Raw genomic sequence first — 25,472 nt, forward strand, 5'->3', positions numbered from 1 at the left:
CATGCATAAAGAAGCATCTATTTCCCTAAATAATTCCTTTATGCTGTTCCACACCTTCCAAGAATGACAACTCCTAGTCTTCTGCAGCCCATTCCTTCTACACCTAACTCAGCTCTTTAATATTTCAAAAGATATTTCAACTACTGAAAAGAAAATACTGCTCTCTCATTCAGCATAACATTCCCAGCATGTGAGTTGCCTACTTTCTCAGCATGAATAAACTGAGGGTCTTATTTAAAGACAACTTTATTAATTACTGCTGGCATTTCAGAATCTAATGACAACGTCTTTCCTCTCCCATGCCACCATGGTGTCACACTAGCAGTATGAGAAATTTATGTAAGCATCTCATTAATCTCGGCCATTCTTTGTAAATGACATGCTATTACTAAGAGCACTTCTGTAGGCTATGTGTTATTTAAGTCTTGAATATTAAATACTCTTCTATGTTGAGCTATGTTTGAAGAATCTTTTGTCAAAACTAGCTAGCATAACTCAGTCTGGAATAAATTTCATTATTTATGCTTAAAGATGTACCTTTAAAATTCTAGATAAATGTATATACATAACACCTTAAATCAGTTCCCCAAAAATGGCCTTTTTTAATCTCTCTTATATATCATATTTAACCATATTTTAGGTCTGTTTTACAATTGATTGCTTCCTTTTGTGTGTGTATAACCACAACAGAGAACAGACAATCTTAACAGTATTGGAATCAGCACTACTAACCTGAAGAAAAACTATATTTAGTTTTATCTGCCTTTCAGGCTGTCGTGTCTAATGAACATTATCTGATGCGGCAAAGCTGCAACCTTAAGCAGTCAGTGACACTAAAGACTGTATACTTAAAGTGGACATATAGTATTAGGAACAAACATTTCTTAATATTATATACCAGCCAGTAGTCATCATAGCAGCTTTGAAAATGCCATCAAAATTTGCATGTACCATCATAATGACTCCCCAATGTTTCAGCAACACTTGCAATCCGCAGGCAGAACACTGGTCTATTCTGTGGAAGAGTTAAGGTATCAGCACCTGTTGTCTCATTCCAGCAATGAAACAAAACTCAGTGATGTGGTAATTTCAAAACTTCAGTTCTCATCACAGCCTATTCACTGTCTGATAAAATTTGGCAAACAAAACAACAAAAATAGCACACCATAATTGACCAGGTATTTTAGAGAGATTTCTCTCCTGTAACAATTGCATTGGTCTATCATGTGATTATGAAAAGGTGCTCCCAACTGATTAAATGTGAAAAACCAAATGCATCTTCTGTCAGGATGTGCTTGCACCTTCTACAAGTTGAGTTCAAATGAAATAAAATTATCTGCTAGATTGTTCTGTATTTGTTTTTTTCCAGCTATGGTGCTCTCAGCCAGAATACCTGCGTCAAGTGACAATACAATTTTCTAAACACAAGCTAAGACTTATTTGCATAGCATGCTCTTTTTCTGAAATTATGTAAATTCAGTATTTTTTGAAGACAGCCAGTAGTAATGCATGCAATCAACTGTAAAGCACATTTTAATTTAATGTGAGCTGGACAATATCATCTAGTGTGCACAGTCCAGCCACTCCAAGTACACATTCCAATTATTACATTAGAGCTAAGACTTTATGACATTTCCTACAAACGTTAATTAGCTGGTAGGTTAGGGCCTTCAGTCATGTAGCACTTCATCAATCACAAAGCTTAAACTATTAAAGATGGAAACTGTAGCATTTTACATAAAAGGTTGTGTTGCAAGTGAAAGTAGAATATTATATTATCCCCCTTTACACGGTGGGGTTTTTTTTGTTGTTTGTAATAATCCCCACAAAAGAATTTCCACAAGCTGTTGTCCTAATATGATCCAGCAGGACGTTCTCCACTGTGCTGTGTCGCTACTGTTTTCAACACAAAAGACTCCTAGTTCTGAGTACAGAATTGAATTTAAAACATCTGCAGATTCTAAAAAGACAAAACTCACCAGATTTAACGATATATAAAAGAGGAAGTTAGGAGTAAAAAGGGACATGAAAGAAGTGTCATCCAACTCAGCACTTCTGCCTCCCAATCTCTAATTTGACTGTATTCAAAGAGATTGCATATTCTGGTATGAAATACATAAAGATTTTTAAGGTCTGCCCCTCTGCTTGCTAAAATGACAGATATGAGGTGTAAGACTAGGTTTGCCAGGTTAAACAAGGCTATTAAAACAACATACCCAACTTTACTGGCACTAAAATGAAACAGTGGTGCCAAAGAATCTAAAAGAGAGAAATATTAAGTAATATTGCACCCCTGACATTGACATAAGTTTATTATTACTCCATGCCAATCTACGTTGATCCAAATCCTCTAAATGCATGCTGTTCCAGTGCAGGGCCTCCCTTAGCCTGCCAATTAGGTTGAACAGTGTGGTGCTTTTCTAAATTTTGTCAAATACTACCTCGAAACCGCTGCATAAAAGGAAAACGCATTACTAGCCCATTAACTAGTCCATTCCTTTTTTATGCAACGTGCTGCCTTATGCTTGTTCCTCTGCCATCCTATAAGAGCCACTACGCCTCTTCTGCTGCCTCCCTCCCATCTTTGTCAGGGAGCCCTCAACAGAACCGCTTCTATCCCCCAAGCCAAACAACTGCCCAGAGAGAAGACACAACTCCAACTTGGAAAGAAACCTAAGTGCCTATTCATATATCTTCATATCCAAAGTGAATAAAAATACACCAATATTAAATTTGTCCTTGAACAGAAAAAAAAAAGAAAAAAGAAAAAAGAGAGAGAGATAAGCATTATAAAATTACAGTCTAGAAGAATCTAATGTTTAGGGAGAACTTAGGAAGACGAACAAGAGCGATTCTTTGTACTCCTTCTTAGTCCTTTTAAAAGGATTTTCACGAGAGTAATAAGACAATTGTTGCAATGACCTAAAAAAAGGTCTGTAAACAAAGGACAGTCCACTAGAGGGACCAAAAAACCATTTCAGCTCTTCTACATCATTCGAAAATAATCCCCATCACTTCTCACTCTCTGAAACCAACACACAGACGTGAATGATGGGAACAAATCAACTGCCAAATCCTCAACACAGAAACATCTGGCTTCATGACCTCAACCGAAATAATTAGTGAAGTAGTAGTAGTAGTGGCTAAAAGACTTGAAGGGAATGATGACCCAGAAACAGTAAAATGCAAGTGCCATTTGCAACTCCACAAAAAGAAGGATAAAAGCATAATTAAATTCATGTAAAAGATAAAATTATTACAATTACATACAGTGATTACATTATTTGCAACAAAATGCATTCTCTTATGCAGTTGCTGCTGTTAAAGCTGGAAAGGAAAGAGGTGTATTAGCGAATTTTATTTTTGAAAAGGCATCTCCTACCAGATTATTTGGAATTCTTGAGCACTGTTTAAAAATATTGCAAGAAAATACTATAGCACTAAGAACAACCATTACACATACACTCCAACACGTTTCTGAGATACACATCACTGAATGAACAGTTTGCCTATATTCAAAAAGGACCTCTGTTCCCTACATCTCAGACAGATTCTGAGAGATGTGAATGTCCTGGGATGCATTACTTCATGTAGTGAGAATAAAATCATTTGTCACAGAGATATTTTTAAATATCAAGGCACTAATGGCAGAAAAGCTTGAAAGCCTTGAATAGTCATGCAGTGAACAGCTGAACATCATCTCCAATACATGCCAGTATCCTGATCCAGAGATGGGATCACCCCTGCTGCCAAGGATGCTGGGATGCTCAAGGAGTTTAATCACAAGAGCTCAAGACAAAATCGGCACTTGGGTTAGCTAGAAAATATAGAAAGCACTTTCCAGTTTCATTAAAAAGTGTGATTTTTCATTGGCAACAACAAAATTTCTGGAAAGCATCCTTGACAGTATAATACTCTGAATTTATTTAAAAAACAGGAGAGACCAGAGCAGGACAAAATTTCACTTCAGTTATCTAGATAAATCATCATTCTTCCTAAACTTATTGGAAGTGAGACACAACCAAAATAATGACCCAAAACTTAAAATGTGACCTGACAGTCATTATAAAAACAAGATTTCCGAAGATGATATTCTTTTATTAGAAACAAAATGATATAATTATTACCTGATGTTGTTATTTCTGGCATGTTAAGATCTAAATTTTATGGTAATAGCTTTATTAAAAATATTTCTGGTAAGCATACTTATACATCATGTCAGTTAGGTATATGAATTATTTTTCTCTTTTAAAGCAAGTAATCAATGAGGCTCATATTCCTATAGCAGAAAACATGAGAGTTCAGGATAAATTAAGAAAAAAATCACACGCTATTTCAAATCCTAAACAATCAACTCAGTATTACCTCTCACTTTGCACTTAGCTCTTGGCATGAGCTACTTATTACATTGTATACTAGAGCTCTAGACCATAATATATGTTTATGCTAAGATTCGGTTAAGAATGGCAATCCAGCTTGAAGTGATTGTTTTTATTGTCAGGCACATAAGAGGTGAGAAAATCTGAAAGCCCCAATAAAATAGTGATGATCTATTAAAACCAGAGAAAAAAAAAAAAGAAAAGAAAAAACCCTACTATACTCCTGACTAGGCAGCCATGCCAGACAGTGATGACACCTCTGTGGTAAACTGTATCCATGCAATTTTGATCACTGAGTCTACACCTACCCATTAAACCATTGCCTCAAGATCCAAATAGAAGATCTACGGTAAGTTGTTGATTTGCTTTATAAAACACAAAACATAGGAAAAGATACATTCTTTTCTTCAAAAATCCCAAATGAAACCAAAATTAGTTAACTTTCACTCAAGGTAAATAAAAGGCTAAAAAATTGTTATTTTCTACTGGAATCAGCTTTTGATTGGCTATATACCTGGAAAGGAAAAGTAGTAAAATATATTTGATTCCATGAACTTTTTCTCCTTTCCTCTGCATGTTCACAAGTACATCAATATACATTAAAGAGTGATACACACAACACACACAGTACATACCTGTTAGCATAAATACTTCTTGTGGGTGTGAGGAGAAAGATGCAGTAAGTAAACTCAGAACTACTCTGTGCACAACCCATGCAGAGCTGCCTTCTCAGGAAAGGTTCCCCTGAGCAGGTCTCCAAGTGGAAATTATAATGATTGATTAAAACCAACTTCAATACAGAGAAAAAGGGGTTGGCTAAATTTGTGGAAATCTAGAAATAAGGATAATAAGACCTAAAGAAAGTACCTGCATTCTTATATCATTAGCTTATTTTTCATAGGGAAAGTACATAATTGACTTAATATAAGTCCTCCCATTACAAGGTCCTTGGAAGATTCAGAGTAAAGCAAACAAACCAAATCAAACAAGCACTTTGACAACGATACACTGACTCCCTATATTTTTTAAAATATTTTAAAAGCAAAACATTCTAAGAAATATTCTCTTTACATGTGGTTCAGAAGTTTTATAACACATTCTTTCATCAGTGATTTTACCTTTTTCTGAAGGACATTAATTTTTCTTTCTTTTACTTCCAACATATCTTTCATATCTCGAATCTCTCCAGCCAGGGTTCCTTTTTCTTCTGTGAGGTCTTGAAGTTGTTTTGTTTTTTTATTGAGAAAGGTTTCTTTTTCTTCCAATCGTAACCTCAAGGCATCAACCTAGAACAAATAAAGCAAACATATTGTGGTCTTAACTAAAATGTACTATTCATCTTTACTATTTCCTATAACTCGCTGATTTTTGTTGCTTAATTTTTTTTTGTATGGAGGTTTTCCAAGATCTTTTTCCCTGCTTTGAGAGGCTCTTCTCCTTTTTAAATTATAATAAAAAATGAAAACACTTTTAGCCCTAAAATATTAATAAAGAGTAGAAAGAGTCAAAACTTGAATATAACTTGAATATCAGTCAAAACTTGAAATAGAAACCGTCAAAACTTGAAATACATTAAAACGGCCCTAATCTGATGTGTTCATAAATGATTAAACCAGAATCATCTTGACTAAATATATAATTGACTGAAAATAGTACTCCATATCCTGTGTTTAGTTATTAAAGCCATGCAGTGCACAACTAGATATTACAGTCACCACACAAATAGACACAGGCCAGTAAGCTAGAATTGAACTATTTTACAAAGATGCCCCATTTGCTGTGTTCCATTTTTCTCCAGCATGCATCTTTTTAACTTAACAGTTAAATGCAATATTTTAACTTAACAGTTAACCTTGTAATTTCTATAGCAAGCACCAAGTCCTGTCAGATAAAATAATGGGTATTTCCAAAGACAGAAGCATCTTCTCCACCATTTTTAGTAAAGAAATATCTAAGTCATTATACATAATTGCCTTTCCTCTTTAGAAAACTAACCCTACTATCCCTCCAAAACAAATGAGAGGTTGAGCAAGCATTCTGAGTATGCAGGAAGCATACGTATTTTATCTTCTTTGCTATACAAATGCTCAGGAATGTGTTTTTATTGTTCTTTTAACACAATTTCAACAGTTCTCTAGTTATTGTCAGAAGCATAGTTGGTGGTGATCAGAGAAAATCTGCAGGTCACCTGATGCTGGTTACTATTTGTATGCAGCTGTTTCTAGCTCTACTGCTAATTGTAATTAAAAGCTTAGGTACTTGTAAAAGTTTAGAAGAAGAAAAACAGCTGACTCTTCCATTACCAATAAATGGTTGGGGGATAAGGCACCATCCACATTCAAGGACAGTAGCAAAATCAGCATCATCAGAAAAAAGAAAACCATTTGGATAAACAAGGAACAAAGCAGCAAGAGGGAAAATCAAAATGACAGGGTACTTGCTCAAAGAACTGAAGAGGCAGGAATTGGCTCTTTGAAGATTATGATCAAGAAACAGGAAAGTAAGAATGATGTGAAAAGACAGAGAGGGCCACAGCAGTGGACAAAGATAATGATTCCAGGAAGAAAAACCAAAAAAATGTCATGAAGGGGGGGAAGAAACAAAGAGCAAGACAATAAAGTGTAAATTATTCAAGTCAATTTAACACTCCTACCTCACAGATGCAAATCCTACTCAACCTAGAGTAGTAAGTGAGTCTCAGTGGAAAAGGTGTCATCCTACTCAACACCAAAGAGGAAGCAGTCAATGTTACAATGAGCACTGAGACAACCTTCAAGAACTCCTAACATACTATTACCACTGTTGGCAGTTTCTAAAAGATATTCAGAGGATTTTATATATATAAATATTTATATATATATATATATATGTATAGCTTCTTTAAATTGAAATATAATAATGAAACTCCATCCTAGTAAAGCAGATGTTTAAGTACTCTTATAATGATGTGATAGTGAAGTGGAAGTGAAACCTTAAGATGAAATTGCAACAGAAACTACAGCTGCAAAATGAAATCTTGTATCCTTTATTACTGCTGTCTCTGACATCCTACAGAATCCTCCTATATAGTACAGGATAACAGGACAAGCAGGAACCAACATATCAATTGTTAAATAAATAAATAAATAACACTTGGGAAGTTGTAAATTCTGTATATTTTTCCCTTCAATGATCACTTCAACTAGATCATCCCTGCATGCACATACCCTTCAGAAATGCAGCTACAAATGAATCGCTGAGCAGCACACCAGCAACAGAACTTAAGCCATGGGTGGGGAAATCTGGGGTAAAAAGCAGCTTTCATCATGTACGCTTTTAAATACTAGAAGACAATTTTTAAGTAAACCTCATTATTGAAAACAAATTTCTAAACAAAATGACCACTATAAAAAGGTCATCATGAAAGAATAGCAAACTTTAATGATAAACAGATCATTCAATTTGGTCCGCTCATTTAAGCCTTTTCAAGAGCTCTTATCAGAAATTTGCACTTTTAGTCACCACAAAGGAACAAACTCAAGCCCTTGTTGGTGCTGAAATTCCCAGAGTCAAGCCTGGGCTACAGAAATCAGAGTTTACTCTTACCTAAATAACCAGCCTTCTGGAAAATTGAAATAACAAATTATAACTTACAGTCCAGGAGAGGATATACTAAAAATACTGTTAAACACCTTTTGCCACAATCACACTTTCTACCCAGAGAAAGAAATGCACAATCTAACGCAGAGAGCATGCAGAGTCCATGTGCAAATAGAGAAATTCAGCAAAAGAATCAGCCCTTAGAATGACGTTATCACATCACGCCAGGTACAGAGCTATGATTAAAAATGCCACAGCCATTTGTTATTCCAAAGCCACCTTTCCTTGAACAGAGACCATTTGTCTGATACTGTATTCCTCCACTGCTCTGAAACCAGGAGGTGTTCACGTTAAGTGGATCCACACAGGCTTGTTTTGGCTGCAGGTATGCCATTGAGGAGACAAGGCTGAGACTGAAAATATATGATGTGGCAATCTAAAATAATTCTCCATCTAGCAGGGAGTTAGCTCCAGGAAGCCAGGCAAGTGAGAAATTTTAGATTCACTAATCCAAATTTCAAACATAAAAATGACAGAAAATGAAGAAGTAGGGTTTAAAATTGACATTACGTGAAAATTCACAAAGCTTATTCATAATAAAAAGCTAGAAGGAAGTAACTTAAAGGACATGAATGTTAGTTCAGCATTTTTAAGTAGTACAATTTGAGCAGTCAGAAAAGGCCATGTGTGTTAAGCAATCTAGTTTTTTTCTAGTTGATCAGAACATTATTAAAGTACAAAACAATTGGCAGAATCTGATTTATTTTTATTTATATTCTGAGTTTTGTAATGCTAAAGTTATTCTGAGCACAAGTCTTCGCAATGTCATTTTAAAGCTTGGTTGGGGACCAATTTAGATGATCTATTGAATCTCAAAATCCATGTTCTTCCTGCTCTTAAAATAGCTCACTGCTTTTCTATACACTGGAAAAAAGATTTACACTCCCTAGGATTTATTCTTAAGATTTTACAATATTAAAGTAATAGGGTCTTGCAGCTGGTGTGCAGTATGCAGTGCAAAATTCAATGATTTAACTTTTGAAAAAGGGTAGGAGCAGGAAAAGTTCCGACCCTTTTTTAAAAAACAACAAGATCTCATCAGATACTCATCAGCAGATGATCTTTGTACTTATTTACTTATTCGTTACACGCCCATAAGTAATCCCGTAAGTCAAATCACAAAAATCTCTGCTAGGCCCTTAAGCAGCAACAGAGAAGCAGGTCATACCACTGCAGCAGGAGCTCCAGAACTGCTCTTCATCAGCAGGGCATGAACTCCAATCTTCCACACGTCACAAGCCTGTTTTACAGCTGATGGTACTCTCAGCAAGCAATGGAATGAGTTTGTTCCCAGGGACTGGGAAAACACAGTAGCCTACAGAGTTGCTAGATACAGTTCTGTTTGGCTGAACTCATCTGAGCAGCAGCTTGAGGTTTTTCTTCTCTATCCATCCTTCTCCTATCCCAACTCTAGCAGCCAAGCAAACAATTCTCTTCCTCATAAATTTCTTTCCACCACCACTCCTGTCGCTACTAGTCACCTCTCCTACTCAGTAATTAAAAACAACTCTTCTCAAAGGTGACCGAAAAATCCATGGAAGAAAACAAGGAGGGAGACCAAGTGACTTGTAAATTCCTCCAAGAGGGACACATGCACCATCACGCCTTGCACTCACCATCTGAGACTTTGACACTTCCACAACGCTTTGCAAGATCTCTTGCAAGCCGCAGCAAATCCAGTGTTAGCATTAGGAAGCTAAACTTTATCTCCCAGCCCTTTCTCACTGAACCATAGCTCAAACATGCACTTGATCTACTGTTCCAGCTGGAGTCTGAGGTAGGAGGAAATTCATCTCTTGCTAAGTAGTGAAATGGAAATCTTTCTCAGATATAGAGAGAGGCTTATCAGTTGGGTTACTGACAAAACCTACAAGCATTGCATAAAAGAGGGTATCTGATGACAGCAGTAGCTTATGCTTTGCATGTGTGAAGACACCTAGGCCGTAAAATTTTCTATAATTTCCCATACCTTAGTTTGAAGCACAGAGATCCAAAATCGTCTTTGAAAAACATGTATTCTTCTTTTGGTGTTCTCCTTTTTTTACCTCTTTTGGAGTTTCTCCTCTTTTATTTTTTTTTTTTTTAATCCTTGTACATAATTTTTTTATGTTTACTATAGCATCAACCAGTGGTCAGATTTCCTGAGAGTGATACAGCAAAGCACTTAAACCTCAAAAGATCACCCACGTGATGGAATGTAGGCATTGAGATAAAATAGGCATATCATCCCCCAGCAACATGCGTAGCAAGGGGCTGCTCTGCAATCAGGGCTCCATGTGAGTTCTCACAGAAAGGCAGAGCCCTGAGTGAGCTCCAGTCTGGGAGACTGAATAAGCAGCTCATACTGTGTGTGGTCTTAGATGAACAGATTCATTTTCTGTTCACAGGAATGCAGTGTGGAGGTTTACAAGAACACTGGTTAGGCCAGTCATTTTCTGCTTCTCTGCATTCTTGTTTCTGCCTCCAATAATCATGAACCAAGACTTTTACATTGCTCATAATGTGAAGCAAAACTACCTCAGCCTGAACTACATGCAACCTTTTACTATACAGATCTGCTTGGTGCTAAGCATGCATGACATCATTTCACAAGTCAAACCTGAACCTCCAGATCGTGTAAAACCATAAAGCTGTTAAGTCAGCTCCTCATCTTGTGGAAGACAAGGAGCAAAACAGCCTCCTTATGTCTCGTGTAAAGCCAGGACAGACTTGCCAATATTATAAATTATCTTTATGTTCCCTGAAAATAGTGCAGTGAAATCTCACATCTCTAAAATAGTGAAACAATGAAGAATTCTAAACGCAGCATGCCAGTGTACTGCGAGAAATGTCTGCCATTTTGTTACTGCTCCTTTTATGTCTACTGCATTTTAAATATAATCTGAAAGAAAACAAAATACGGGTAATTTAACAGTATCAGATATGTATTTTTAATATATTAAAGGATAAGGATTGCTAGTGCACAAAACCTCACTCTGGCTTTTCATTCAACACTGTAATTTTAAGACTCACTATTTTTTCCCAAGCTTTGGCAGTACATATATTAGTTAAACTTGGCATTCTAAAAAAGGTTAAAATTTTCCACAAAAATAAAGCAAAGGCAGATTTGATATTTGTCCAAGTAAATTGCTTTTTATTTTTTTCTAACTGATTTTTCCTCAGCAACTACTTATTTCAACTATTTAATACAATAAACTGCCACTTGCTCTGGAAATATACAACACTTCGTATAACTTCAGCATTGGGCTATACTTTAGAAAGAAAGGAAAAGTTCATGTAAGCACCAAAAATTGCCAAATTCAAAGTCAAACTTCATTAATCTTCATGTCATCACTCGCCACTCATGACCAGCTCCAGTCAAGACGTCTAATTCTTGAAGTCCCTTACTGTTAGCCATTTAACTTATATGCCGTGTGACATATATCATTTATGAAAGCATTTTTGATGTTATGGAGCTCTGTGAGGAAGTAAAACGTGAAGAAGCACTACTGTGTTTCACTGTTAAGAATTATTTATTTTACCACCATAAATGAATATATTTGCTAAAGCAAAGGTTTGGGGGAAATCTTTCTACAGTATGGAATTATAAAGGAAAGCAAAAAAGGCATACACTGACTATATTCTTGTTCCAAGTTAAAGCTTTGGCGAGTAAACTAGCTCTTCCCTTAACTGGAGAAAAACTCCACTTCCATCTATTGCTTTAGCAACAACCTTATCACTCCCGTCCCTCTGGGTATTATGATTTCTATTGTTTAAATTTTAATTCAGAAAATTATGTTATTATAGAGCTGATAGTGTAGCAGGCTTCATGTACTTCAAAGGACAATCTATTGTTCTCCATTTACTACTTCAGTACTTGAGAACTGGCAAAAAGGGGAGGCTTTTAAAGCAGATACACACATCATACAGATACATACATTACTAACAGGAAAGAGACTTCACAACAAGGAAAATCAAACCAGAACGCTTCCCTTATAGAATAACTATCACAAAGTCTTTCAATAATTCTGCACAAGGAAGGGCAAATCCTTTGATAGCATAATAGATTAAATACATTTACTTGACATATTTAATGAAAGGTAGCACATTGGTATTATCCACAGACTGGATACTTGGGCAGTGAGAAATCTTACAAAATTCAACAAGGCCAAGTGCAAGATCCTGCACCTGGGGAGAAATAACCCCAGTACAGGCTGGGGACCGACCTTCTGGAGAGCAGCTCTGCAGAGAGGGAGTGGACGACAAGTTGACCATGAGGCAGCAGTGTGCCCTCGTGGCCAAGAAGGCCAATGGGATCCTGGAGTGCATTAAGAAGAGCGTCTCCAGCAGGTCGAGGGAGGTGATCCTGCCCCTCTACTCAGCCCTGGTGAGGCCGCATCTGGAGTATTGTGTCCAGTTCTGGGCTCCACAGTACAAGAGGGATGTGGAGCTGCTGGAGAGAGTCCAGCGCAGGGCCACAAGGATGATCAGGGGCCTGGAACATCTGCCCTGTGAGGAGAGGCTGAGGGAGCTGGGCCTGTTCAGCCTGGAGAAGAGAAGGCTGAGAGGGGATCTGAGCAGTGTCTATAAGTACCTCAAGGGAGGGAGTGAGGAGGATGGTGCTGGCCTCTTTTCTGTGGTGGCCACCGACAGAACTAGAGGAAATGGCCAGAAACTGAAGCATCAAAAGTTCCACAGGAACTTAAGGAAAAAATTCTTAACAGTGAGGGTGACAGAGCACTGGAACAGGCTGCCCAGAGAGGTTGTGGAGTCTCCTTCTCTGGAGATCTTCAAAATCCGCTTGACCCAGTCCTGTGCCATACGCACTCTGAGTGTGCAGAGTGGTTGGACTGGACGACCTCTAAAGATCCCTTCCAACCTTAAGCATTCTGATCCTATGATTATATATACAGCTCCCAAGAGCCAACATAGCCACCTCCTCCCCTAATGAGTCCTGATTGCCCTTTCATTCTTTTTCTCACTAGTCCAGATTATGCTTTCCTTTAAAAGAGAGAAATGGCAACTCTGAGCGCTCACACTACACAAGAAAACGTCTTAGCTGAAATGGAAGTAGCAGCCGACATAAAAGAGGTTCTCTCAGGCAGTTTGAAACCAGTGCTTTCTGCAATGTTACATGCTACAAAGAATTCCTGCCCATGTGTGGCCCATCCATGCAGCCGACTGCCTAACAGCTGCTTTCTTCAAACCTATATCTTTGCCTACTCCTATCATTAAAATTAGGTAGCTTAAACAACTAGTCCAAAGGTCAGAATTTAATATTCAGAACCACCCCAACAAATTCTGTAAAACACATGGGAATTGTAACTGTTGTGCTAATACTTAAAAATTTTTGTTAATAAAACTTCCAGCACTAACCTTACCTCATTGAACTTACCTCACTGATTTTTATGCTTACTATAAAACTATAGCTGTCATAATATTTTTGAATTACTGCAGAAGGATGTAAGTCATTCCAGAGTCAATGTTATTTAGCAACATAATGACAGTTAAAAATTCAAAATACTTAAAAACGATTTTCAAAACTATCAATCTCGGTAGCTTTAAACTTCTGAAATTTGTCTCCAATAACATTCAAATTTTATTATTCTTAAACAGATTAATAGATACTGAGTTAAAGTGTCACAGTATTCTTTTTAAAGTTATGCCAGTACATTTAATTGCTTCATGAATAAATTGTGTACAACTCCAAAATAATATAAAAACATTAGTAAATATCCATTAGCTTTATATATGCTAAAAATAAGTCAATTCTTACATGACTTCTTTTTTCAGTTTTATTTTTTCTTAATATTTGGTGCCAGTGATTTCAACATTCACACACACAAGCTGCCTGCAGGTGAACCACTCTGCAGCTAAGGTGGGAACCTACTATGACTGAAGGGGTGAGCTGTGCCCTTAACCTCTTCGATTCCACATGTGTTTCGAGGGAAGAGTATCATGAGACACCCTGTTCTGGGACTTGAGGGTTAGTTTACGTCTCCTGCTTGTTTATCCTACATCAGGAGGTCCAGTTGGATTCAGCCTGACTACAATCTTATCTCCAGACTTATCTGTAGCCAGCTGGCAAACCTAGTGACACAAGACAGCTTGTGCAATATTATTCATTTATTTATAAGAACAGAATCAACAGAGGAGAAGAGTAAAACAATGCGCTATAAGTAAACAAATGCTGTTTACTTTGAATATAACTCAGTGCTTTACTATATGACAGTTTTTGCATCTCTCCTGCTTCCATTTTTCCAGAGACCAAGCTATAGCCTATTTCCCTGCGCACCCTCTCTAGAGGGATTAAGCTTTTAACGAAAGCCAAGAACGAAGCAAACCTGGCTCCAGAGCCAACTTTGGCAAGAATAAACTCTCAACAGGACTGACCTCTGTATTGTTTGAGTACCAGCAAGTGAAGTGGTACAGTTCAGGTCAGCTCCATTACTTGTCCACCCCAAAACAACTACTACTTCCAGCTTCTCTGGTGCCTGCCTAGTCCTTCCAAAGCTCCTCTGAAGTAGCAGCCCTTCCCTGTGACTGTTTATTGCTATTTACAATAGAAAGTATGTTTAGGGTTTTTTGAGATTTAATCCTTTTTTTTTAATAGTTGGCCTCAATTGACTGCCAGACCAGTCAGCAGCTCCATACTTTCTTTGTTGGGAACTGCATTCGTGCACAGCAACTGCTCCCTAGGAGCTTAAGAGACAAGGGTAAATATCGAATATCTAAGGTCCTTGGGTATGAGCTGTACATTATCAGGAAACAGATACAATACAAATGCACCATGCAGTTCATCCGTGCATGCACAAAAAGCTAGACCATTTATGACATGGCAGTCTTGCTATATAAGTTTAGATAAAGTGCACCTCACACATTACCATACTGCAGAACTGGTGTACAATAATGCACATACCAATTGCCCAGTCCACGTATAGTAGGTTTGAGGCATCTCTAAATTGCAATAATAAATACAGGATGCATGAGAACAATTCAGAGATTCTAAGGGTTCCCTGAGCTACTGTGAGAAATAATTGCATATATAAATATAAATATGTATATATATATAGGGCAAGATGTTTACCTGAACAGAGTAGCACTCTACATTAGATGGGCAAAAAAGATATGGAACATATAGTATATGGCATTCAAGTAATAATGTTCTGAATCTGTTACCTAAGTTGTCAGATCTCATTGCAACTACTTTTGAGGCTTGCCTATAATAAAGGCTCTTCTTGAAGAAAAAATCATTCAAAGATCAGTGATTCTGAAACAGTTGACATTCATCCAGTATTTACGGATTTCAACCAGATTGTTAGTATACAGACTCCCCTACTAAAAACCCCAAATTTTAAAAAACTAAGTTTCAGAACAAATCATTTCCTTTAAAATGACTTAGAAGTCTGAATAATAACATACATTACAACTGCAATTTTGGGCACTATTCATTCAACACTAATTGTTTCAGAACACTTGTGCCAGGAATGCCTTTTCCTCCTTCTCACGTCTTGCACTTTGCTCACAAGAGAGAAGTACTCACGTTTCACTCTGTCTTCTTCATTTCTTTGTTCAGCTTCACAGTAACAACATTTGATACCCCTGCAATTCTGGGAGAGTGCATTTTCTTGAGGTCCAGAGCAGCAGAATACCCTGTCCAACAGCTGTTTTTAAAATTGATTTGTCTTTTATAGTACGCAGCTGAGTTTGGGTAATACACATAGTAATGATTTAGTTGCTAACAGTAAACAAATCAACAATTATTTTAAGTATTAGGTGTATTCAGTGTGTAATTTTTCCTTCAGGCCTCTGGTTTGCTATGGTTCTATATAGCAATTAAGTGGTACACATATGCTCAGAACACCTCAGAAAAAGCCTAACATTGCCTACAGCCTCAGTGCACAGATGCTGTGGGGGAACCAGGGCTGTGTACAATCCCCTTCCACACAGCCAGGAGGAAGGTCATAGGATACCAGCACGGCTTAAGGCTGTGCTTCCCGCTCTAGTGTAAAACTTACTGGGTGCAATGGCATCCTACACACTTACAAAATGAAAGTATCCATAAAAGCTATTTGTTCTCCAGAATTCCTTGCTGCCAGAAACAATTTCATTATCTGTTATAAAGATTTTGATAAAACAGACCTGAACTAACAAATGCTTTTAGTATTTTGCTGCTGAAGCTTAATTTCAATAAACAACAAAGTTGAGGTTTTTAGTGGAGATTTTCTATGAGATGAAAACAAGATACACAGCAAAAATACTCTCTCTTTTGTTGCCTGCCCAGTTAATTGTTATTTCTCCTTTCCATGAATCTCCCCATGCTCCCCACATGCAATTTTAATGTCCAGTTTAAGTATCGGCTACATTTAAGGAGAGATTCAAGGATAATAAAACCCATCTAAGAATCAGCTAGATGATACAAACAAATTGAACCATATGAAATAAAGCATCTGCATGGAGAAAACATTTAAAGACAGATGGACAAAAAGACGGTTTCCGTTTTTAAAAGGGGGACAGGAGAAAAACATTCTATGAATTTATTTTTCAATGTAACAAACTCCAAATTGTCTGAACACTCAACTGCGATATGTGAATAAATCTAAATGACCAAATAACTCGCATGTCGTAAAAGTCACCGCACTGATGTGTCTGTTTTCTAAACAAATACATAATCTTAAGTTGTTTAAAGACACACTCATTGCTGAGCTGTAAATTTTTATTCCTTAGCAAACATAACTGAAGAAAAAGGAACTGTCACTAGTTTACAGCAGTGATAAGCACTGAGGAGCACTTGTCTCAAATGACCCCTGAAACAGATACGATGATACATTTGAACCCTTTTAGATCTTCTCTTATAATAATTTTCCCGATCATCCTACCACTTCTCCTCTGCACTGCTCTCATTCTGAATTAATCATTGTTGAACATGGATGACCAAAACCATGAACTGCATTCCACATGTGATCTCACAGGGTATATTAAAGCCTCCCTCCTTTTTCTCCACCAGAAATCTCTCCTGATACATCCAAGGTCAGATTTTCCAGAGCCATATTTTACTCATGACTAACATCAACCTTCTGAGTAATACAGTTGTACCACCTCTACATCAATCTTTACGTTACAGAGGAAGTTCTAGTTTTCAGTCCTCAAGGGCAAAACTCTGCATTTTGTACTACTACATCTCATCCATTATTATCACTCCAGATTTCAAGATCACCCAGTTCTCCTCTCTAGTGACTTCAATATGTGCATTTGCATGAGATTTTATATGCACGTGTCCAAACTCTGGCAAGCTATACAAGGAAAATTATAATAAGACTCTCTTCAGTATCGGGTTTTAAAAGGTTTCAGTAAAAATCTCTCCCAACCTGATCTTTCCCCTTCGACACTGCCGACACTTTCTCCCTGTTAGCTGGTACTTCAGCAATTCTACAATTCTTAGACTAACCTCCCTCTTCACTCTCTTTATTTCCAACATGATACTGCATCTAAAGCAGAAATATCAAAAAATATCAAAAATATCAATATCAAATATCAATACATATCAATATATATCAAAATATCAAAAGAAATATCAAAGATATTTCTTTGATCTAATTTAATTAACTCAATTAAAATGGAAGCATAGAAGTTCTCTGAATAGCTTCTAAATAACATGATTCTTCACACAAGAGGAACCATTTTTCACAGGAAATTCAAAGGCATATGGTCAGATGAATAAATTATCACTTTAGTTCCTTTTTTATTATTTCCTTTAAGCTTGGTCTCCATCCTGGGGATGGAAATGATATAATTCTATTGGGAATCTTATACTAGTAACAAAGGGAGGATCTTTGAGTTGCAACTATGGATTAGACTAGTTAGTAAACTAGTTATAGAAATGAATCTCAAAGTATGAAAATTCATTCCCCAACATCTGGCATCAATGTGGGAACTTTACAAATCTTCCTTTTAAGAATATTTTATAAATAAATAAATAAAGCAAGTATCATTGCTCATCTGTTTTTCTTTTCCTGGAAAGCATTCTGCAAGTAATTTCTTTTCCAGACATAGTTTATTCTGCATATGAGTGAAATTCTGCTCCTTTTTCCAATCTCCTCAAAACACTGGGAAAATAAAGATACTTTTCAAGTAATAGGACAATGCCAGCACACAGAAGCAACCTTAATATAAAGTCTAGAAGAGACTAACTACATAGGGTTCTGCACTATACAAATCTAATTACATTTATCAACATATACTTTGATACCTGAGAGTATCAAATACTCTCTCAAGTAGAAGAAAATAAAATCTTTCCAACCCTAAATAAGCTGAGGAGGATACCCTGAAGAATTGCTAGCATTTCTCTCTGTAGCCATCACAGATGACATCTAGTAGTTTTTGGCAAATAATCTCATGCAGTGACATGTGTTTTACATAGTTCAACTAAAGAGCAAAATATAAAGCATTTGGCAGCTTTAAAAAGTGTGGGGTTTTTTTTTTTTTTTTTTTGAGAATTTAGTTTCTCTGTACTTCTCCTGAAAGAAGTAAAAAACAAGAAAAAAAAAGGGCTAGTAGTCAGAGATTACAATTCTACTGTTGTTCTATTGTTATTGTCCTGTTGTTTTAATATTACAATTCTAGATAGATTGCCATGAGTTTTCATCACAAAAGCTCATGTGCCAGATGCAGATGTCAGGTGCAAGGGTCCCTCTTGTTACAAAACCCTAAAATAAATACTTTTCTTAGTATATTATTAAATCTAGAATGAGAATTTTCTTCTTGCATATATTATATCCTCAGTGATACTTCTGTAGTTGTTTGCTGTCTGTAAGCTTGCACAGATGCATCTAACTGCTCCTGTAATTGGAACTTTGCGAACACTTCTATTATTGATGTAAGAAGAAATATAAGCCACATTCATTGCTGTACTAGATTGCAAGCTCTTACAAGAGTAAAGTAAAACTTTAGCTGCTGAATGACACCTAGAGATACTATTTTGAATTTATTAAATTCAAAAAACAAACCAGAGGTGCTCAAGGTGTCTTTTCACAGTATTAAAGAAAATAGTTTCCCGATTTTCCTGTAATTATATGCTTATGTTATTCCCAGGTATGCGGCCACTAGGACTGTATCACTGGCATGCCTTTACTTGGCTACATTTCCATTTCGATCACCTTAACTGCAAGAATCTGTCTAAAGACTTACCTGGCTTGATCATCCTAGCAAGGAGTGTATTAATCTAAAAATAATAAAGTGTTTTAACTTTGATGCAGGAGCCTTGTTTCAAAAACACTTCCAAGTGTACAAATGGACTGACCAACTGCTGATAATCTCATTCTTTATTATAATATATTAGTTGCCATAACTACAAGGGCATTCCTTCAGCACAATTTCTGGTTGCATTTTTTGACAGTAAAGGATGCCAGTATGTTTTAAAATATGCACAAATATCTTTTCTGTCAATTAGAAAATTAAGCGTCCAGGGAATAAAAAGGAGCATCTGACTAGCTTGAAAATCACATACCACTTAAATCATCAAGCCACAGAAAAACAGAAACCTTCTGAAACAAAGGTAGCTTTCTGAGTTTGCAAGCAGAACAGTTCTACAAAAAGAAGCATTAAAGAAATTCAAAGGGCAAATGTATATCGGATATCAAAATTCCATATAAAGAACACAACATCTAAGTACCAGTAGCAATCTTTCTCTGGTCTTCTTTTTTTTTTTTTTCTCTCAAATCTAGCCTGTAATCAGCCACATGGCCTAAACTTTTCTTCTTTTATTTTGACCAAAATTTATATCTACATAACTTCAGGATTTCTCTTTCAATAATCTCACTGTGCAACAAGTGAGACAATTGTGCATTCATTAAAATTTCTATTCTTTCACTTCTAGTTTCTAACAGCACATGCCCTATTATGCCACTATAACAAATATCTTTGAACTGTTTAACTTACTAAAACAGTTAAAAGCAAAATTACCCAAATCCTAAATATGCAATTCATAAAGCAGCATATTTTCTTTAATTAATTTTCTCAAAGTTTACAGTATCTGCACTAATTCTCTGTAACTAGATATGTTCTGGATCCCTTCTCAGAGAATCTGTGTAGAATAAACATTTGAAACATCTTAAAGACTAACTAAAACCATCCTTCCACTATGCTGCAAGGCAAATGATTTTTAGATGTTTTGCATTTTTATGCTAAATAGTGCAGCTGCAATTGATAAAAAGCAATCAAGCTAATTTAAGTCAATCATGTCCGGGAGGCTCTCATCACTTGTATAAAAATGCTCTCACACTCATTTTAAGGCTTTACCACAGAAAGCAGTTTTCCCCAGCTCCCCCTCTAAATTTTTGGTACCTTATAGTTCAAACTGCATCTCATGAAGCAAAGAAAAAGAAATATAAATCTTATGAAGAATTTTACAACAGAAATCAGACTTGTATGTCACACTCAAATAAAGCTTAGGTAGATAGTAACAACTTAAAACAATGAGTATTTATCGTAATAAAGGCACTCTGTACCTTCAGCAACTAGAAGGCCTCCACTCAAAGCAAGGTAAACTTTTAGCACTCAAAGGGCCCAACTCTTACCTTGTAATTCATAATCTGGATTGCATTAGTGGGATCATAACATATGTTCCAAATTTATTATTTTGATTCATCAGTATGGCACATCACAGCTGCCAGCCTGAGTTCCCTCTCAGCTGCTACATTTGATATTTTAAATATGTTTTTTTATTATTATTTTTTGCTTTAGCTATTTCCACTGCATTTTATACCCAAATGAAACTATTATGCCCACGCAAGAATTCTTTCCTTAGACCGAAGAAAATAGAAATAATAGGTCCCAATTCTCCAGTGGTTCTACCCATGTGGCCAAACCCACATGCATGCAACTGCTGACACTTTTCAGTCAGCTCAAAAACAGTGAAGAAAATGGAAAGTGGCTCTGCACTTCAAAGTCCGCCCTGCCTCTGCTTCTGTTCTGAGGGGACGGCCATGGAGCACTGCACAGTAACTGGAGACTGGAGCAGGGAAGCACATAGCCATGACCTGAACCTCTTCTTCATGAAGAGCGAAAGTCGGGTGACAGCCATGGCCATCACATTGATCTAGGTTACCAGCACAGCTTCTTTGCATGTCCTAATTGAGCACCTGCTCATCAAAACAATTAGTTCTTTGTTTCCATAGAAGCAAGTAGAGAAAATGCAAAAATGACAAGTGAAACAAATAAACCTTCAACTAACGCAAAGTTTTGAAAAGAATACCCTGCTCCTCAAATCATAAAAACTTACATCAGTGTTAAAGGAGGAAGACGACATAAATCATTAAAATCATTTTCCTCATCATTCATGGTCAAAGCTTGACCCAAAGCTCTTTACTAAATAGGTGCATTCTCTTTCACTGACGGACTTTCATGTGCTTTTAATTTACTGGACTGCTAAATAACACATGAAGTAATAATATGATTAAAAGCTTTTGATCAAAATATTCACCTTTATTGGATAATTATTATTAGAATTCCAAGAATTATTATTGAAATGAAACACATTGTAACTCAGAACTCATGCTTTATAAATACTTGCCTTGTAGGACATGCACTTACAAGACACATTTTTAATAACAACAGATAACCCAGGACAAAACAAAGCCAATTAACAGGAGGCAGTGACAGCTCCTACTGCAGGCGCTGTGGAGCCTGTGCCTGCCATTTGTGAGACCACATCTGGGCTTCAATGACCAGTCTGGATGCCCCTGAACAAGGTGAACACTGAAATACTGGCACGAGTTCAGTGCAGAGCACGAGGCTGATTGTGAGACTGTTGCACATGATGTATAGAAGAGGCTGAGACCTGACTTTGCACATGCTTAAGAGGAGAAGGCCAAGGGGAGAAAGCTAGAAGGCCCCATCACCCCGTGTTATTCAAGGTTCCCATCTTGCTAAAAAGCATTACAGTCGCTACAGACATGAAGCCTATAAAAAGAGACTTTTCCAGTGACTTCAAAACAGAAATACTAAAAGCAAACAAACAAAAAGAAATCTGACTCAGCATAAGCAAAGGAGACTGGCACATTTCAAATTAAACTACCTGCAGTATGTCCAAAAGAAAAGTTTTCCTGACATACATGACAGCTTTTCTAGGGGACAACCCACTCAGAGACAGTGCAAAAGTTTAAAGAAAACATAAGGGAATCTCTGGTTATAGAGGCATCCCCAATACTCTTTTTATTCTCACAGAATAAACATGTGATAGTGAAACCAACAAAAATTATTATAAATCCTGCAGACACCACAGAAATCCAGTGGAGGAGGGAAAAAAAAAAAAAAAAAGAAAAATTTTGCCAAAGAGGACATATGTTCAGTTTATGTTTAAAATGTTTAAATCATCAGACAGTTTGAGAAACAGCCACACAATTTGAAAGTCAATGAAGCTCAGTCAACCATAGACTTGCACAAGGGGAAAAATGGGGCAATCTGTCCTTTGTCACGGCATCACGCTATATTCAAAGTCACTTTTATTGCCATTTTTGTGCTTTGCTAGCTGGTTCTATGTATATGCTTTTTCTTTCTGTTGATTATTATATTTTTGTTTTATAGAATAAATTTCTAATATATTCAGAAAAGGAATCACACTATAATAATTAATCAAAACAAAAAAGGTCACAAGTAAGCCTGAGCTCGGCTCATAAGGTCAGCTCCAGGACTGGGCAATAGCGACAAGTCACAAATGCCAGTGAGCTTGGGTCAAATCTGGCAAAGATTTCATGCCCGATTGAAACTTGGCTTATTTGGTCCAACAGGACTTTCCTAAAACCAGAAGGCAGGTTGACCACCCACGCGCCTGCGTCTCCCTGTGGCCTGGCACTTCGCAGGATAAGCTTCATGATGGTTTTGGTTATGCTTAGGAAAACTACGCTCAATTGTTTCCAGTCTGCTGCAAGCATAAACCTACAAGCTGTATTAAATATGTTCTCTGGTATTTACCACAACTTTTCTGAAATCTTGCATTAAAATCCTAAAATGGAATAAAATAAAGGCAACGTCTCCGTTTTTTGGGGGTTTTTTTGTTTTGTTTTGGTTTTTTTTTGCAATTTTTGGCAGCATTTCAAAATAAACAAGGAAGCAAACTAATTCTCACATTGAAAGGTCAGCCAGGACCTTATTTACAGGAAAATATGGCTAATTAAAAAAAAAATCAAGTATCCAGTTGCAAAAATAGAGTAAAAGAGATTTTGTCATGTACTGTCTATGATTCCAGAAAGTCTAAACAGCTGATGGGTCAAATACCTTACTAAATCGACTGGTCTCGCTAGGCCCTGGCAGATGAACCTTAGGAGTAAAGGCTGGGGCCAGTTCGGCGCACACTGAGCCTCACCTGAACTGCGCAGGCTCGAAGGATACACCCACGTGGCCATCAGGAAACGTGGCTAAAGCCCTTCCCATATCTTTGCTCCCAAAGCCTAGTCATGATGATGATGATGGTGTTCAGAATTGAAAGCAATTCAAGAACTCAGTGATACAATATAAAAGTAATTAAACTAATGGAAAATATTTTAAGTATTTTCTTGGAAGTTCAACAGTTTAAATGGTTTAAAGGGGAAATCATGCAGTGAACATGATCCAGAAATGTTTTATTTACAAGCTCCTTAGTCTTTCCCACTCTGCACTGATCCTGTGCCTGATCTCACACCATAGGGAAGTTGGAAAAATGCAGGCTTTAGAGATAAAGAAGAGCCACTATGTTTGTTTGACCTGAGGTAAGACTTGAAAGCCAAAAGCAAAAGCACAGAGTAGAAAAGGACAAAATTAAGGTTTGCATCTGCAAATCCAATTTGATCCCTTGTGCTAAAAGAGGCATCCAGAGAATCTCTGTGTAAACGGAAACCAAAACATTCTTACCCATTATTCCTATCTTCTGATCTGCTTCTCAGTCCAACTTTACACTAGTGCCAATATTTTCAAAACTCTTCAGATAATTGATTTTTAACTTCCTGATTTTATCTTGTTAGTGCTTAACTCTACAAGGTACTTAAATACATTTCTAACATAATCATAGTCCAACTCCACAGACTTAAAGAATATGTAAATAGCTCTCCAAACCAGCCCTGATGTCCCTGTCACAGAGCTCTTCCATAGTAGCTTCTTCTGCAATTCCTTTCCACAGATCTATGCTCCTTTTATACTCTTTTCCTTGGATTCTGCAGAACAACCGATTTTCTTTAGAAATGGAGAAGAGCTGCAAAAGTGAGTCAGCGGACCAAATAGCTTATTATCATTGTAACTGCTTACATTACCAAAAATGTAAAGAGAACGAATTTCGGGGCAGACAGACAATTTCAGAACCCTGCTGCCATCACCTTTTACCTGTGAAAGTCCAGAAAATGTAAATTAGCGTCCTAAGATGCAGAGATCCTTTGAGAACACTTATTACTTAAATTAAATGCAAAACCTTCTCATTAGCTATCTACCATTAAAAATCTTTGCTGTAATTAATATCCATATTTAACTTGATGCTAACATGCACAGTAGTTGTACTGGGTACTGAAGCTGAGTAGTTGCAGTCAGTTTCTTCTCAAGTGCAAGACCACTGTTTTCATGGTTCACTGTGCCCAACGGCAGTTCCTCCCTACAACTGGAAACTAGGATTGTCCCCACATGTCAGTGCCAGCCAGGGCACAAGGACTTCTGTGTACTAGAGCCTTAAGGCTACACAGCTTAGCTACCATGGCTCACTACAGCAAAGCTGCCAAATACCAAACCTGCTTCAGATAGACAGCTTCTGCCACACGCATCATCCTTTGCTTGTCTAAAGGAAACAGGACTTCTGTGTCTGGATTTTTATATTGCCCAGTTTAAAAACTCAAAAAACCTCCTTCCTTTTAACCAAAAATAAAGAATGGATGCCACAAAACTGGAATTAGCTAGCTGAAGATACACCAAGTACTGACAGAATGAATTACTGAGCAGAAAACACAGGTACTTCTGCTTCTTTTGCAGGAAAAAAATATCTGTAAATACATTTTGCATGCAACAGTGACAAATATTTCAGAAGTTCTTGCAGTCTGGATTACTCAATGACTTGTAAGTGAGACATATTCTAGAAAAGGACAAAAATGTTATGCAATTACATTAAGTTATTGCTTCTGCTGTTCACCCTAGTTGATCTTATTTAGAGGTTCCTTAAGTATTAGCAGAACAGTGCTAATCACCTGTGCAACCATTGCTCAGCCAAGGGCAGGCTGAGAATATATCTTTCCTCGATCAAAGATAAATACTTCTGTGTTAACTATGAAAAGAGCTCATATATTAAATCTCTTCACTGAAAAGCAATACCGTCAGACAGAAACAGTGACAATAATAAATAGATAAAAAGAATACAACTTGCTGCCTTTAGCTTTAGTTTCAGAGAGGATTTACTGCCCCGCACTATACCCTGAATGACATTCTTACCTATCATTATTAAAACCAAACATCAATACAGCCTAAAAG

General features: G+C 36.9%; 1 protein-coding gene across 9 annotated transcripts in view; it reads right to left on the minus strand.

The window, feature by feature from the left end:
* Positions 1–25,472, minus strand: part of ERC2 (ELKS/RAB6-interacting/CAST family member 2) — a 412,632-nt gene that overhangs the window by 288,519 nt on the left and 98,641 nt on the right. For all 9 annotated transcript variants that reach the window (XR_015913795.1, XR_015913794.1, XR_015913793.1 and 6 more), the window contains exon 6: positions 5,498–5,665. Coding sequence is in view for 1 of the 9 variants with exons in the window: in XM_088532042.1 (XP_088388168.1) it covers positions 5,498–5,665 (168 nt within the window). In the remaining 8 variants the exon portion in view is untranslated. The remainder of the gene's footprint in view (positions 1–5,497; positions 5,666–25,472) is intronic.

Source organism: Tinamus guttatus, unplaced genomic scaffold, assembly GCF_059628265.1.
Source record: "Tinamus guttatus ecotype Peru unplaced genomic scaffold, ASM5962826v1 Tinamus_guttatus_pri_ptg000451l, whole genome shotgun sequence".
NCBI lineage: Eukaryota > Metazoa > Chordata > Aves > Tinamiformes > Tinamidae > Tinamus > Tinamus guttatus.